Source organism: Sceloporus occidentalis, unplaced genomic scaffold (genome assembly GCF_023333645.1).
Source record: "Sceloporus occidentalis isolate IW3139 unplaced genomic scaffold, rSceOcc1.0.p SCAF_5, whole genome shotgun sequence".
Lineage (NCBI taxonomy): Eukaryota > Metazoa > Chordata > Lepidosauria > Squamata > Phrynosomatidae > Sceloporus > Sceloporus occidentalis.
Window position 1 is genome coordinate 70290054 of NW_028316985.1, and position 14160 is coordinate 70304213.

The 14160-nt window shown below is 47.3% G+C and overlaps 4 protein-coding genes across 6 annotated transcripts in view; 3 read left to right on the top strand and 1 right to left on the bottom strand.

The window, feature by feature from the left end:
• KCND2 (potassium voltage-gated channel subfamily D member 2) overlaps nt 1–14160 on the top strand; it is a 346660-nt gene that overhangs the window by 71448 nt on the left and 261052 nt on the right. The window lies entirely within an intron of this gene.
• On the top strand, nt 5663–7621 carry LOC149312299 (uncharacterized). The gene is made up of 3 exons (XM_089526553.1): nt 5663–6353; nt 6525–6580; nt 7606–7621. Exons 1-3 carry the CDS (start codon nt 5712–5714, stop codon nt 7619–7621), a joined length of 714 nt encoding a protein of 237 aa, XP_089382679.1. The 5' UTR covers nt 5663–5711.
• Nucleotides 6545–9062, top strand: LOC149312300 (uncharacterized). Its single transcript, XM_089526554.1, has 5 exons — nt 6545–8048; nt 8157–8312; nt 8425–8559; nt 8678–8739; nt 9039–9062. The coding sequence occupies exons 1-5, from the start codon at nt 7691–7693 to the stop codon at nt 9060–9062; spliced, it is 735 nt and encodes a 244-aa protein (XP_089382680.1). The 5' UTR covers nt 6545–7690.
• On the bottom strand, nt 8966–11301 carry LOC149312301 (uncharacterized). Its single transcript, XM_089526555.1, has 3 exons — nt 10824–11301; nt 10467–10712; nt 8966–10127 (listed from the first exon to the last, which is right to left on the bottom strand). The coding sequence occupies exons 1-3, from the start codon at nt 11299–11301 to the stop codon at nt 9331–9333; spliced, it is 1521 nt and encodes a 506-aa protein (XP_089382681.1). The 3' UTR covers nt 8966–9330.

The following is a 14160-nucleotide window of genomic DNA, read 5'->3' on the forward strand; positions in this document are numbered from 1 at the left end:
GTGCTGCTGGCATGTCATCGCTGCACACACCATCTGGATGGTGCCACGCAGCTGCTGCGCACCCATGACATACTGTGGTTTTGGGGCGTGTGCATGTCCCGCCCCGAGCAACCCTAGCACATCATGGGCTCACCACGAAGGGCCCGTCTGTACCGGGCCATAGTTATTTTTAATGATGTGAAAGTACAGCGGTAGTTTTTAAAACTGCAACTACTTCTGGACTCTTATAACTGAAACTAATTATTTTTAAACGTAATGGTCTGAGCTCCTGTCACTTCAATGGAGGTATTTTCTGAATATATCTTAATACAATTTCTCTGTAACTATATTAAACTTAACATCTTACAAAAGGGCATGTTTGAATGAATGTGGGATAAACTTAAGCAATAAAATGAACAGCTGGACTCTGGAGACGAAATAAGAGCCATCCAGTTGCTTGTTAATTGAATGAAACCTAGGTAGCATTACAAAAGCTATGCTTTCCAGAAAAAATCAAGCAGAGTCTTAGAACAAAACAGACCACTAGAGATACTTGAATGATACTTTAATCTGCTGTTCTTTCTTGATGTGAAGACACTTCAGGGATAGCTGATATTTTCTATTAAAGCTTTATACTGGCCAGTTTAAATTACCTTCATGGATCACTTTGCTTTTAAAGGCATTTGTATTTATCAGGAATCCCCATATGTAAAGAGCAACTCTTCTTCTCAGTTTGGGAAAAAAACATAATAAATCTGGGATTTCATTTACAATGAATATGAATATCCTAACTTCCTACCAATCTGCTATGTGCTGCTTGATCATGAAGTTTTCCCAAAGGAAAAATATATTAGTCATACCAAAAAAGCTGTTGGGTTGGTGTTCCTCAATACAAAATATATGTGTACAAGTCATCATGGCTGAATTTTTTTTCCCTGTAAGTTTCTGGATGATTTTTGAAACATTCAATTGGCACCTCACCAATTATTTCTCACTAAACTACTTCTTACTCAGAGTTTCAGTTTCACTGTTCATTCAGAAGTATTCTCACATCACTTCTGTAATCACTGAAACTCTCACACCTACTCAGTCAGCAATTTTCAGGTGTTGGTTAAGTCAGCAGTCAAATTTCATTCATATATATTACTCTGCCTGATCCGTAAACCATACATTGCATGTTGTGAAAATATTAGGCCACATCTGTAAACCATACATTGCATGTTGTGAAAATATTAGGCCACTCTTTGATTTCCATTTATTTAACACAGGGATCATTTGAACTAGTGCCCAGAGCTCAGGATCAGCACCTTGCTTCCCCTCACTATATGTCTATCCCATAAAGACACAATTATATTTTAATCAAGGAGCACTCAAAGATTTGCTTATAGCAGCAGAACTCATTTTTTTATCTATGGAGGCCCCTTTTCATCTACATGTGGACAGTGTCCCCCTTGGTGTAGTTTACAAATATAAATACATTTTGTTTATTTAGTGTGTGTGCTTTCATTTGCACATTCACATATATTCATATTTTAACATTTTAAAAGGAAATGTTCAAATTAGAACAGTATATTAACATAAATTCAATATTTATGTCAATGCATGTGAAAATTTTACACAAAAATGTTTGGGAGGAGGAGGAGGAGATGGATCGTAGCCTAAGTTTCACTCCCCAAAACAATTCTTGCACGCCACTAGGGGTCCCTCCCCACCATTTGAGAAACATTGGCTTATAGCTTTAGTACTAAAGGCTACATCAAATACATAGTGTGTAAGTGAGCCTCAGTTCCTTTCCTACTCCAACATAGGTGCCTGTGGAACCAACTCGGATCCAAACAACCACATGCGACCTTCCCTCCAGCCATTTAGTCCTTAAATCTCAACCCACACATATAAGCTATCAAAGAAAAATTTGGGGCTTGACCCTCACTTGTAAAGAAAGGAAACCATTTATTGGATTCAAAGTCTTTATTAGCAGAAGCCAGCTGTGGCAATGACGCTTTCCTATCTCTGTCCAGCTGTCCCTTAAAGGTATTATTTCCAGACATACTGGAATTTTAACCATTTTGACTATAATATGGGTCCTGTAAGGGTGGAGAGTAAAAACTAACTCTTTACTTTCTCATTAATCAAGGGTAACTATGGCTTGAAATAGATGAGCAGGAAGAGCAGCTTCTGGCCCGGGGTGTGTGTGTGTGTGTTTGTGTGTGTGTGCGTGCAGGCGACACATGCCCAGAATGGCCAGAAGCTGTTCTGCGACTGTCTAAGGTGGCCTGAAGCTGGCCAAAAAAATGAGTGCTGAAAAATCGCTCTTTGCCAGTAGCCCATTCATGACCATAGCAGTGGCCAGTTCGGGGACTTTGCCATCTGGTCACTGCAGTCCTGTGCCAATCGGGGGTTGATCAGGGCTGGAGCAGCCTCTGACTACTCCAAGCTGTCACCTACTTCACCCCTATTATAGTTACTTTTAATACAGTAAAACAATAGAATGCTACAGACAACTGGTTTACAAAAGAACTTAATAGTGAGGCTACTCCATTATAAAAGTTACAGAAACTGGCAAAAGGAACCATCTTTCAAGGATGTCATCACTTTTGGATCTTCTTTAAGCATAGATTAAGAGTGAGTAAGTAATACTCTTGTTCTTGTAATTATTTTTAATATTTGGCAATGAAGTCTTATGATTCTATGATTCTATGATTTCCAACATCCAATTTATCTTATTAACTTTCGTAAAATGAAGGCAGTGTTGGCACTGACAGCACAAGCCACTTGTTGTAGAAGTTGAGTTCAATTGTCATTTCTCCAAACTGACATTTTTGGCATTTCCAGGGAGTAGTTATTTTATCAATAATAGTTCAATAAATAAGGACTTTTAAAATACTTTACAAGTAATGCTATTCTTATTATACACGCGTGTCAATAGAGCACATGAGTTTAGAGCTGACCTAATGACCACAGTTACAGTCAAGCAACTTGTTCACTTTGGTATTCCCATAGCTTAAAGAACCAAATATATATTTGGGCTGTTTATTTATGGTGTTGGTCTAACATCTCTACTAGGGATATACATACAGCTTTTGCAGGTTTGGGGACAGTTTTCTCCCCAGATTTCTCTAATACATCAAGGATTAAAGGGATAACCACAAAGTGGCTAGGAAGTCTGCTTGTAGTTCTGAAAAACTGGCATTTTGCTATTAAGCCACATGGGGGATGTGGTATGTTTGCAAAAGTGAATTTTCACTGTTATACTATCCTGCAAGGAGCGATTCAATTTGCAGTTTGCAAGAAAAGGGGCAGTCTAGAGTGTCAGGGGGATCTAGGGCTGTAGAAACAACTTATGGAGGCTGCTTAAACCTCAAAGTTACACTTTGCCAACCCCAGATTTAGAACCTTCTGCTGTGTGCAAGGCTTTTTTCCTACACCACCCTCTGGAACCAATCTGCACATAAAAATTATGTTTGTGGAACTTTCCTCAGCCTACAGGACATATTAGCTAGCTTTCACTATTAATATGGAAAACAAGGGAAACAATAGGCCCTGATCATTTTGCAAAATTCAAAGAGTGAGCATTAATTTGAATTATTGTATTGCTACTTAAAAACTAATTCAGTGTTATGGGACAGTGATTTCTGAAATAGATTATCTGACTTTTCCTTTTAAACGCCTATTATTTAGAATGTAGAAGAAATTTATAGATACTGTATTTTATATCAATAAAGCATTTGCTGAAGATGTAATGAACTATATGATTTCCAGCTTGCTGTACTATATTGGTTGGCAGCTTGCAGTGCATTGTAGAAAAAAGGAATGGGGAGCAGGACTAGAAGTGCCACTTTCTTTTTGTAGAGTGGAAATTTATTCTAAATCTTATGGTATGGTGTATATGAGAAGAGCTTTATATTTGTGTAAATATATATATATCCCCACACCCAGGGTTCGAATACATGTTTCCAGGTGTAAAAGCCACAAGGTGTCACAAACAAAATGAAAGACCAATTAGGCTGAAGAATTAGGCTGTTTATACCACCCTGCATTCGGTTGACAAGCAGTGGCATCAGTAGGGTTGGTGTCACCCAGTGCGGTACAGCTGTCACCCCCTGACATTACCCCATGCACCCCACTTTCTTAGTGGCTTCTCTGCATCCTGTTGCCAAGAAATAAGTGCTGGCAGCAGGTTCCAAATAGTGTTGGGTTGGACAGGCAACGTGGAGCCCCAGGCAATCCACTGTCCCCAGTGGCACCTCGATCCATCAGCAATGGAAAGTCGTCAGCATGGCAGGCAGAACAGTGAGGTCCCAACTTGAAGAAGGGTGTGTGTGGGGAGAATGAGGGGGGGCAATGAACTGTTCCTCTCATTAGTCCTTTTGAGCAGATCACCTGACAATACCAAGCATCAGGGAGGCAAGCATGCAGGAGAGAGAATCTTTTCCCATCTGATGGTTTCACCCAGTGAGGTGTGCATTCCCCACAACCTTCTAGTGATGCCACTATTGACAAGAAATTGAGACTAGGATACTGAGTGGGCAGGGAGTCTTTAGGTCTGAGAAGCTGAGCAAAAAGAAGAGCTGCAAAAGAAAAAGGGGAAGAAGGGGGGAAAGGATGGTGAGGAAAACAGGCAAAGAAGTAGTGACAATATAAAAGGCAGGTAGAAAGAAGGAAAGAAAAGTTAATTTTTCAGAGAGAAGAGAAGAGCAAGAAAATAAAAGCAGGAGGCACAATTGAATAGAAAGATTGATGAAAGATGTCCAAATATTTTAGTGACAATAGGACCAGTGAGTCCTCCCCCCACAGGAAAAAAACTACAATGTTGGGAAACAAGGGCCAAAGAGAAGCCAAGGAAGCTATGAGGTATAGAGGGATGCTGAAATGTACATGTGGACTGAATCTAACTTATTAATTCTTTAGACATCATTGTAGTCTTCTTATTCTTATTATTATATCTTATATCCCATCTTTCTCCCAATACAGGGACTCAAGATGGCGAACAACACGTGTAAAACAATAAAAACTGTGAAATATGAAAATATATAAATATAAAAATTAAAAAATAATTAAACATTTTTAAGAATTAAAACAGTTATAAATTAAAATATAACGTGTTAAAATACAAACCATTAAAATTTGTATAGTCTCTCTTTGTGATAGCTGGCACATAACTGGTGTTCAAATAATCCAGCTGTCCTATGATCAGATCTTGATGGGCTAAATGAAGACTGCAGTAAAATTTGAGCCCAGTGGATTTAATTTTCTTGACTCTGAAAAACAGTGGCGGGCTACAGACGGGCAGGGAAAGACGTCTTGGATGTGTATTCAGCTGAATACGGAGCCTCCAGACGGCCCGCCCCGGGGGCGTGCTTCAGGTGTTGGAGCTTCCACACGGGGGGCAGTGAAGACGCCCCACCTGGGTCCATTTCGGACCCGGAGCTTTCATACGGCCGCCTCGGAGGACGCTGCAAAAAGAGAAGCAGCTTCCGCACGGGCGGCGCAAACCGCGGCTTTTTTTTTTCTTTTGCCGCATGAGAAGTGCGCAGCTGCGGCAGTCAGCCAGCAGCCGGCAAGTTCCCTTTTCCCAACTGCAAAGTGCGCATGTGCACCGTTAAAGCGCCCAGGCCCCTTTAAACTTTTTTCCCCACCCTGCCCAAGAACAAAGGTGGCCTCCTGCCAGCTGGTGATCAGCTGGTGTTGGCATCCTTGCCCGCTTGCGCATTGCGAGTGCCACCACTGGCATCATGGATGCCTCCTCTCCTTTGTTCCCTGTGGTCTTAATGAAGCTGCAATGCACAGCCACAGCTGTCGCCGCTGCCACCGCCGTCTTCCCTGCCTCCTCTGCCCCCTCCGCCTCCATTGCCACTGCAATGGAGGTCCCATCATCCACCACCATGACAGCTGTAGACTTGGATGACAGCAGCAGTGATGATGATGATGGCACAGAACAGCGAACGGCAGCGGCTGCCATAGCGCTTCATATGGCTACTGTTGGCGGTGCCATGGCCCTGGCCAGAGTGGCACGTCTCCGCCGATGCTGGCAGGTCCCTGCATCGCACGACTTGTGGGACAACTTTGTCTCAACCATATGGTCTGACGAGCAATGGAGGCATTTCTTCCGAATGCCCCGTGCCCTCTTCCACAGGCTTGTGGGCATCCTGCGCCCAGAACTGGAGAAGGCAGACACAGTGATGAGGAAAGCCATCCCGGTGGAGAAGAGAGTGGCCATTGGTGTCTTTTCACTGGCACACAAATCCACCTATATTGTGACGGCAGCGCTGTTTGGGACTGGCGTTGCCACCGTGGGGGAGATCGTGGTGGAGTTTGCCCTGGCCATGGAGAAGCTGCTGCTGTCAAGGACCGTGTACCTGGGGAACCCACGCGAGGTAGGGACAGCCACACCACCTTCCCTTTAATCTTTGGCAGCCCTGTGGTATTCTGTGTCAAGTGTCACCCCCTCACTGTACATTTGCTGCTCTTGCTATGGTGCAGTTACGCACCTGTAACATACTTGTCATCTCAATTCCTCTGTTTCTCTCCCTTCCTTTACCCCACAGATTATGGATGCCTTTGGTCGCCGCGGCTTCCCACAAGTGGTTGGCCTCATGGACGGGTGCCACTGCCTGATCATACCACCCTTGGGGCTGAGGAATGCCTATGTCAACAGAAAGGGCTCCTATTCTGTCATCCTGCAAGGGACATGTGACCACACAGGAAGATTCGTGGACGTGGAGCTCGGGTGGCATGGGTCAGCACACGATGCCAGGGTGGCACGGAATTCTCTCATCTACGAGGCCATGGAGGCTGGCATCTATGTGCCAGGGAACCCCAGCATCAACATCAGAGGCCAGCAGATCGGGCCCCTGATACTGGCTGACTCTGCCTACCCCATTCGGAAATGGCTCATGACACCCTTTAAGACCCCACGCACTCCCAGACAGAAGATCTTCAACAAGAAGTTGAATCGCGTGAGGGGGGCCGTGGAAAGATCGTTTGGCAGATTGAAGGCGAGATGGCGCTGTCTCACTGCCCCACTCCTGGTGGTAGAGGAGAACGTGGTGCCCATCCTGGTATCATGTGTCATTCTGCACAACATCTGTGAGACCAAGGGCAGGGTCCTGGATGAGGGCATGCGATATAGGCGCCGTTTTGTGCTGCCCGCCCCGGCACCAATCACAAGGGATGAAGAGAATGCCAAGAAGGCAGCAGGGGAGGCTGTGAGGGATGCCCTGGCAGATTTTTTCCTGACAAGGAGAATCTGAAGGATGGCTCCTGTGCCATCATCTGTGATGTCAGAGTGCATTGTACTGTAATAGCATAAGCACATGAATAAATGTATCCCATTATCCACAGTTTGAGTCTGCCTATCATTCCTGATCTGTGCTGTGGGCATGTTTTGCCACGTGCCTGAGGGGGACACACACAAACACACACATACAAAAGGTCTCCTGGCGCCTGTTTTCCTGGGTGAAAAAGATACATTAGCTCCAACTGCCAATTGCCCCTTTGACAATGTATCAATCTCCCTCAAATTCAAGCTTTCCTAATGGCCCATTTGAATGTATCAATGGGGTACTCAGAGGGCATCTATTGGGGGAAAGATTCAAACTGCTCCTCTGAAAGCTTTCATTGGCCTAGGACCACCGTGGCCTAACGGCCCAGAGCCACAGGTGCCCATATATACCCGTGCGCAACTGTGAAAGACCCCAGGACGGCGATCAACATGGCAGAGCCACGCAGGAGGGTCCCGGTCCGAATCGCCTACTGGACCGATGAAGAGGTCGGGATCCTCCTGGACTCCCTGATGCCACAGGCAGCCGCGAGGAGGGTGATGGCCAGCACCAACAAGCCCAACCGGGGGCATTTCCTCGAGGCATCTCGTGCCCTCCGAAACCGAGGGTTTCAAAGAACGCTGCACCAATGTAGAGTTAAATTTAAAACTCTGAAGGCAGCGTTCTTCGAAACCCTTGAGGATTTCGGAGAGGCGCCCCCGGTTGACAGGCAGCCACCATTCTTCTCGCGGCTGAAGGACCTGTGGATCAGGGGAGATCGGCCCAGACCGGAAGATCGCCGTCCTCCAGGTAAGCCAGAGCTCTTGCCATGCCCTGTCCTCCCCTCCTTGACCCTTCCCTTGCCCTCTTCTCCTTCCTGCATGGTGCCAATGCCATCCGTCCTCTTCCCTTCTGCAGGCGTGCGGCCGAGGCGGAGGCGGAGGGAGGGAGGGCACCCTGCCAGGTCGCCCTCTCCACCATCCTCGGGGGACGAGGATGTCCCCGAGGGTGGGCCACAGCCAGGACCAGCTGCTGTGGCCCCTCCGCAGCCAGAGCAGGCTCCTCTGGCGGAAGGTAGGTCCCCAGGGTGAGGGGTGGGGGTTGCCTGCCTGCAGCCCCCACGACACTTGTGCCCTTATCTGCCATGCCAGCATGGTAACTTGGGCCTTTCCTTCCCCTTTTGCAGGGCTTCATGTCCTTGCTGCTGCCGCCGTCGCGCAGGAAGAGGAGCCTGGGCCGAGCCGCCGCCTGCCAGGACAGCCAGGGCACTTGGCCCTCGATGCCAGTGCCCTGGATCGTGTCCTCCAAGCCCGGCAGCAAGGTAAGTGTAGTGGTGAACCCAGGGAAGGGAGCGGGGGCACCCAGAAACCCTGCCTGTGGGAGTGGGTGATGGGCTCCACAGGCTGATCCTAACCATCCTCTTTCTTTTCCCCCCACAGAGAACCGGACGGAGAGGAGGTTCGCTGCTATAGAAGCAAAGGTGGAGAAGCTGGCAGAGAAAGTCTCCTCCATGGAAGAGACTCTCCAGGAACTCCTCCGCCGGCTGCCCGCCCCACCGCCTCCTCCCCCTCCCTGAAGCAGCTTCCCTTCCCTGCCCCCTCTGCCATCCCCCCTTCACCACCCCCCTTCACCCTCCCCCTTCCTTTTGTATATATGTACATAGTGAAAAAAATTTATTGTTATTGTTAATAAAAAAGTTTATTTTTTAAAAAAAAATTTGTGTGGTTAATTATGCGCAACTGCGGCGGTGTGGCTGTGAGTGTGAATGAGATAGCTTAGGCGCAACTGTGCAGTCTAAAGCTAAGCAGGAGTGGTGTGAGGTAGCAATCTCCAAACTCTGTCCTCCCAGGCATTTGGACTTCATGTCCCAGAATCCCAGACCACAGGGCAAGGTGGCTGGGGATTCTGGGAGATGAAGTCCAAACGCCTGGGAGGACAGAGTTTGGAGATTGCTGGTTTGGGGACCAGTGAGCCAGGCATGGTGGGAGGAGAGAACAGGAAGGGTAGAATAGGGTAGATGGGCTGGGAGGGAACACATGCCCTGGGAGGCGAAATGATGTCTTTATGGGACATCATGGGACCTAGTGCCTTTTCAGTGCTCCCTGCCCCTTGATCCCAGGCCCAGGCCCCCTCTAGTTGCCCTTTGCCTTTGGGGGCGGGGTGTGGGCGGTGGGACTGCCACTGACTGACTGAAGAGGCTGGAGGATGGGCCAGCCAGAGGCTGCTGAGCCGGTTCCACCTCCATGGCAACTGCCTGCTCCTCAGCTGGAGGGATTGCTCTTGCTGGGGGCTCCTGTGGCCCTACTTCTTCCTCCACGACCCTGGGGACAGCAGCCCTGCCTCTTCCACCTCTTGCTGGGGGCTCCTGCTGCTCAACCCCTTCCTCCACGACCCTGGGGACAGCAGCCCTGCCTCTTCCACCCTGCTCCCTACGTACCCTTCTGCGTCTCGGGCCACCCTGCCCTCCCCTCATGACCTCCAGCATTTGCCCCATCAGAACAGTCTGCGCTTCCATGCTGGTGTTGAGTCGCCTCTGCTCCTGGACTGTGGTCTCATGATGTTGGTCTGACCTCTCTAGTGCTGTCTCCTGGTTCTGAACGCCCCTCAGTTGAACTTCCAGTGCCCTTTCCATGAGCTCCCTGCGGGACTGTCTGCTCCTCTCCCTTTCATCACAGGCTCGCTGCGCCTGCTGCATCAGTGCTGTCATTTTCTCTTCTGAGCAAACCTTGAGCACATCCACAGCTGCCACAGTTCTAGTAGCTGCTGACGGACGGACCCTTTTCTTCTTGGTGGCAAGGCGCTCCTCTGCTGACATGGCAGCTATGGGATTAGCTGCAGGAGGTTCTCCTTCTCCTTCTTCTTCTTGTTCTGCTTCAGTTCGTCCTCCTACTATGGGACATACAAGCAGACAGTCATAGAAGCCTACAGTTAGCAGAGACCCTGAGGTTCATCTAGACCAACCCCATTCTGCCATGCAGGAACTCTCACTCAAAGCTGTGGCAAAGGGTGGAGCTTCAAACTAAGGGCGTTGGGAAAGGACAGATTTACATGCAAGGGAGGGGTGCCTTAGGAATGTGGGACACATGCAGGACATGACCATGCCAGGGACACTCACAATCCTACTTGCACAGCAACCTTGCAAACATACCAGCACAGTAAGCAGTGAATGAGACATGCCACAATTGCGCAGTTGAGCCATGCATTTATAAACAAAAATATAAGGTTTACCTTGCATACTCTCTTCGGTCTCACTGCCATCGCTGGCGGGTGCACTGGCCCAAGAGAGAGGTGAACGGTCACGGTAGCTGCTGGTCGTGGAAGAGGATCCAGCACGAGATGGTGGTCTCCTTCTGGAGCTCCCAGCCTCAGCAGACATTCGTCTGAGCACGGCACGGGGGTCCAGAAATCTCTGGCTGCTGGAGGAATCACCTGAGTCGGGGTGTTCCTCCTCCTCCTCCTCCTCCTGCTCCTCACCTATATGACAAGGGACAAGGGTCATCTCTGGCCTGTGCCTACCCTGGGGCCACATCTTCCCCTTGTCCCATTCCCCCCTGCCTTCCCCCCAGGGGCCCTGGCACATCTTACCCTGACGAGGCATCAAAAGGTCTTGGGCACATTCAAGCTCCGGGGTCTGCTCCTGCTCCTCCTCCACCACCACAGGCTCGGCTCTGGCTGGCTGGCCCGCCGGGACCCTCACGCGCTCCCCACTGGTGGCTAGTCTGTGGGGTCTGATGCTTCCATCACTTTTGATGAAAGCATGCAGCTCCTTGTAAAAGGGCGGGGGGGCGCCCTTTGTAGTACCTTTAGCCAGGGCATCTCTGTATTGTTTGTATTGAGATTTCAGCGACTTGCATTTTCGGCGACACTCCTCCAAGGTTCTGTTGTGGCCCTTGACTTTCATGGCTTCTTCCACTTCTCGATATGTGTCAGCATTCAGGTAGGACTGCTCCAGTTTCTGCAAAATATTTGGCTGGGACCATATAGCTATGAGGTCAGCCGTCTCAGTATGAGACCAAGACATCCCCCTGCCTTTTTTCGGGGTGCTGGTGGATGGCTGTGCCATCCTGCCTGGTGGCAAAGGGGAGCCGCCACACAGCTGTGCCAGGAGCAGCCGAACTGTGCCCTTTCCCAGGTGAAAATGGCGCAGGAATGTGTGTAGGGGGTCACTTTAAATTCCAAACTTTCCCTTATCACTTTCTACAACCAAAACATCCGCCGGCAAAACTTACAACTTCCCGCGATTCTAGCAACGCATGCGCACAAGTGGCTCTAGGGTTAGGGTTACGAGACTTAAAATGCGCCGCAGCTGTGCCGCAGCTTCCACAGCTGCATGGCAGCGGACGTTGCAATTTAAGCTTGACTGCAAACCACGCATGTCCCGGGACCCCGACCCATTATGGGACGCAGCTGACACGGAGCTTTTAAACCGGCAACTTATATTTGCGGCGTAGCAATTCTGACGTATCGGTGCAGGGGCTTACAGACGGAGATGCGCACGTACGTATCAAATCAAAAAGAAGCGGAAAAAAGCAGCACCTTTTTAATGCCGCTTCTTCCCGCTTGAGGCGTGCGGGGGGCGTGTTCATGACGGCATTCAGGGAAAGCCCGTCTGAAGGCTCTACCTTCATGACGTCATGAGTACATCCCTTTTTGCCCGTCTGTAACCCGCCAGTAAGCACATTTCTGAAAACTTAAATATTTTGGTGAATGAAATGTTCAACTCATTGAAGGTGCAGTAAGAAAACCAGAAACATATATTGATAAGAATGGCATATAAATATTTCAACTATCAAATAAATAAGGCAAAAGCAAACCAATGGCATTTGACATTTATATATTACACAAGTACACTTGTCACCTTTCAGTCATTTTGATAGCAAAACCTGAGGTTTCTTAGAGATTCAGTTCTGCTTTCTTTGTGTGTTTTTCTCTGCTTTTGCTTACCTTTTGTCTCATAGGACAGTGAATATAATTTGTATGCTACATCTGAAGCATGACCTTGCCTTCTTGTATTTTATCATTCACAAAGCAAAGATTTCAGACCATCTGTGGATAGCCCACTGCAGTCTTTTCAAGTATGATTTCTAGTAGTTTCAGTATGATTTTTGAAATAAAAACCGAATTGTGCTGCCTTTCTTATCTGACATCTCAGTTTAGAATTTTAACTGCAAATGTTTGCTACCTGAAGTAACCAAAATGAATAAGTAGTAAAGGAGTAATCTCTGTACCCTGTTCTTTACTAGGAATATGTGTATTGAGGGTAGTAGAGCAAAAGATTTTAAATGTTGCCTAGGTCTAAATAGTGTTTAACATTTATCAGTGTACCCTTGAATTTAAAACAACAGTTGTAAATTGACAAGACAGGGACTCAGATCAATATACTTTATGCCCACATTTTTTGAAGGACTATGGCGCTTTACAGACCACCCTCAAGCGGCCGTTCTCCCGCCGCTGCCATTAGCTGCGGCGGGAAGCCCCAGCGGCCAGACCGCAAGGCTTCCGGCCGCAGCGAAAAGGGAGCGCCAAAATGGCGCTCCTTTTTGGCCCCCGGAAGTGGCGCCGCGAGGCACGCACTAGCGGCGTCACTTCTGCTGCACTATGTCTGGACGCACAGTGTCCATGACGTAAAAATGGCAGTGCCCATGTGGATGGGCGCTGCCATTTAGGACGCTCTCCGCGCATGTTGGGAACGGGGCCAGTTAGGAAGGGGCAACCCTTCCTAACCCTAGCACACGTGGAGCGCGTCCTAAATGGCAGTCTGTAACCCACCTATATCTCCTTTTATGAGCCCATGAGAGCTGTAGGATCATCAGAAGAGGCTTTTTTCACTGTTCCACTATTCTCTCAGACTTGTTTGTTGGGGACAAATGTGATGCTATTCTTGGTGGCTGCTCCCAGACTTTGGAACTCCAGGATGGTCTTGTCCCTGTTCTCTTTCTAACACCAGGTCAAAACATTTCTGTGCCATCATTTTTTTACAGACTAACTAGGGTCAGACTTTGAATGCTGCACCAGTCTATTTTTCAGGTTGGTATATAGTATATTAATGCATGTTAATGTTTTAATGCCTAGCGTTTTAACTTCATAAAATGCTTAATTGTTTTTGACATCTTATATTTATACTTTTATTAATGCTTTTTATTGTTTTTAATTTGTATTGCTTTAAATATGGTGTTAGCTGTCTTGAGTCCCATTACTGGGAGAAAGGTGGGATAAAAATGAATAAAACAACAACAACAACAACACTCTGAGGAAGAACCAAATATAGTAACATAGGTCCTTCTAATTACTAAGGATGAAGCTGGAGCAAACAGGGAGAAATACTGGTAGGAAAACTGACAGAACCACTGCTACCATTGTGATGTAAGAGAAAATAAGGCTTGAATAGTGTTTCAACTATATGCAGCAAAGTGAAAAATTTCCCAGGACCACTTTAGTCTCCAGTGTGTATTTCTGAAGAAGAACATTGTTCAAAGTAGCAGAAGGCAGAGTGGAGTGGATGGGATTAGTGGAAAGACCTGTCAGCAAAGGCTGTGGCAGAATGATGGGGGCAATAGTCTTTCTTTCCTACTGGTGTGCCACTTGAGGCAAGTGCCTCATGGAAGGGCTAGCATGGCTCTTAAACATAGTGTTGCAAACAGAATAGTTCATGCACCACCATTTTCCTCTAATAAGAAGTAAGAAACAAATCCCTTTAGGGAAATGTAAAGATGAGAGCAAGTTCTTAGAACTGAGAGAGTGTTGCTGTTGTTGTTGTTGTTTTGCTTTGATTTTTTCATAGTCTTTTCTCAGTAGTCTCATGGGGAGATGAACAAACATTATAATATAGATGAGTAACAATATATTTGTGTGTACTCAATTTCTTCTTTATTTAACAGAGATGAAAGATGCTGGGGGTGTGTGCCAGAAAACAATGTTTTCT

What these genes read in the sequence shown, in the direction of transcription:
- LOC149312299 (XM_089526553.1), top strand. Translation starts at nt 5,712, where the DNA reads ATGGATGCCTCCTCTCCTTTGTTCCCTGTGGTCTTAATGAAGCTGCAA. An exon ending in ACCTGGGGAACCCACGCGAG is followed by an intron (nt 6,354 to 6,524) that starts GTAGGGACAGCC and finishes TTTACCCCACAG; the next exon opens with ATTATGGATGCCTTTGGTCG.
- LOC149312300 (XM_089526554.1), top strand. Translation starts at nt 7,691, where the DNA reads ATGGCAGAGCCACGCAGGAGGGTCCCGGTCCGAATCGCCTACTGGACC. An exon ending in GGAAGATCGCCGTCCTCCAG is followed by an intron (nt 8,049 to 8,156) that starts GTAAGCCAGAGC and finishes TCCCTTCTGCAG; the next exon opens with GCGTGCGGCCGAGGCGGAGG. An exon ending in GCAGGCTCCTCTGGCGGAAG is followed by an intron (nt 8,313 to 8,424) that starts GTAGGTCCCCAG and finishes CCCCTTTTGCAG; the next exon opens with GGCTTCATGTCCTTGCTGCT.
- LOC149312301 (XM_089526555.1), bottom strand. Translation starts at nt 11,301, where the DNA reads ATGGCACAGCCATCCACCAGCACCCCGAAAAAAGGCAGGGGGATGTCT. An exon ending in CCTTTTGATGCCTCGTCAGG is followed by an intron (nt 10,713 to 10,823) that starts GTAAGATGTGCC and finishes CTTGTCATATAG; the next exon opens with GTGAGGAGCAGGAGGAGGAG. An exon ending in GACCGAAGAGAGTATGCAAG is followed by an intron (nt 10,128 to 10,466) that starts GTAAACCTTATA and finishes TATGTCCCATAG; the next exon opens with TAGGAGGACGAACTGAAGCA.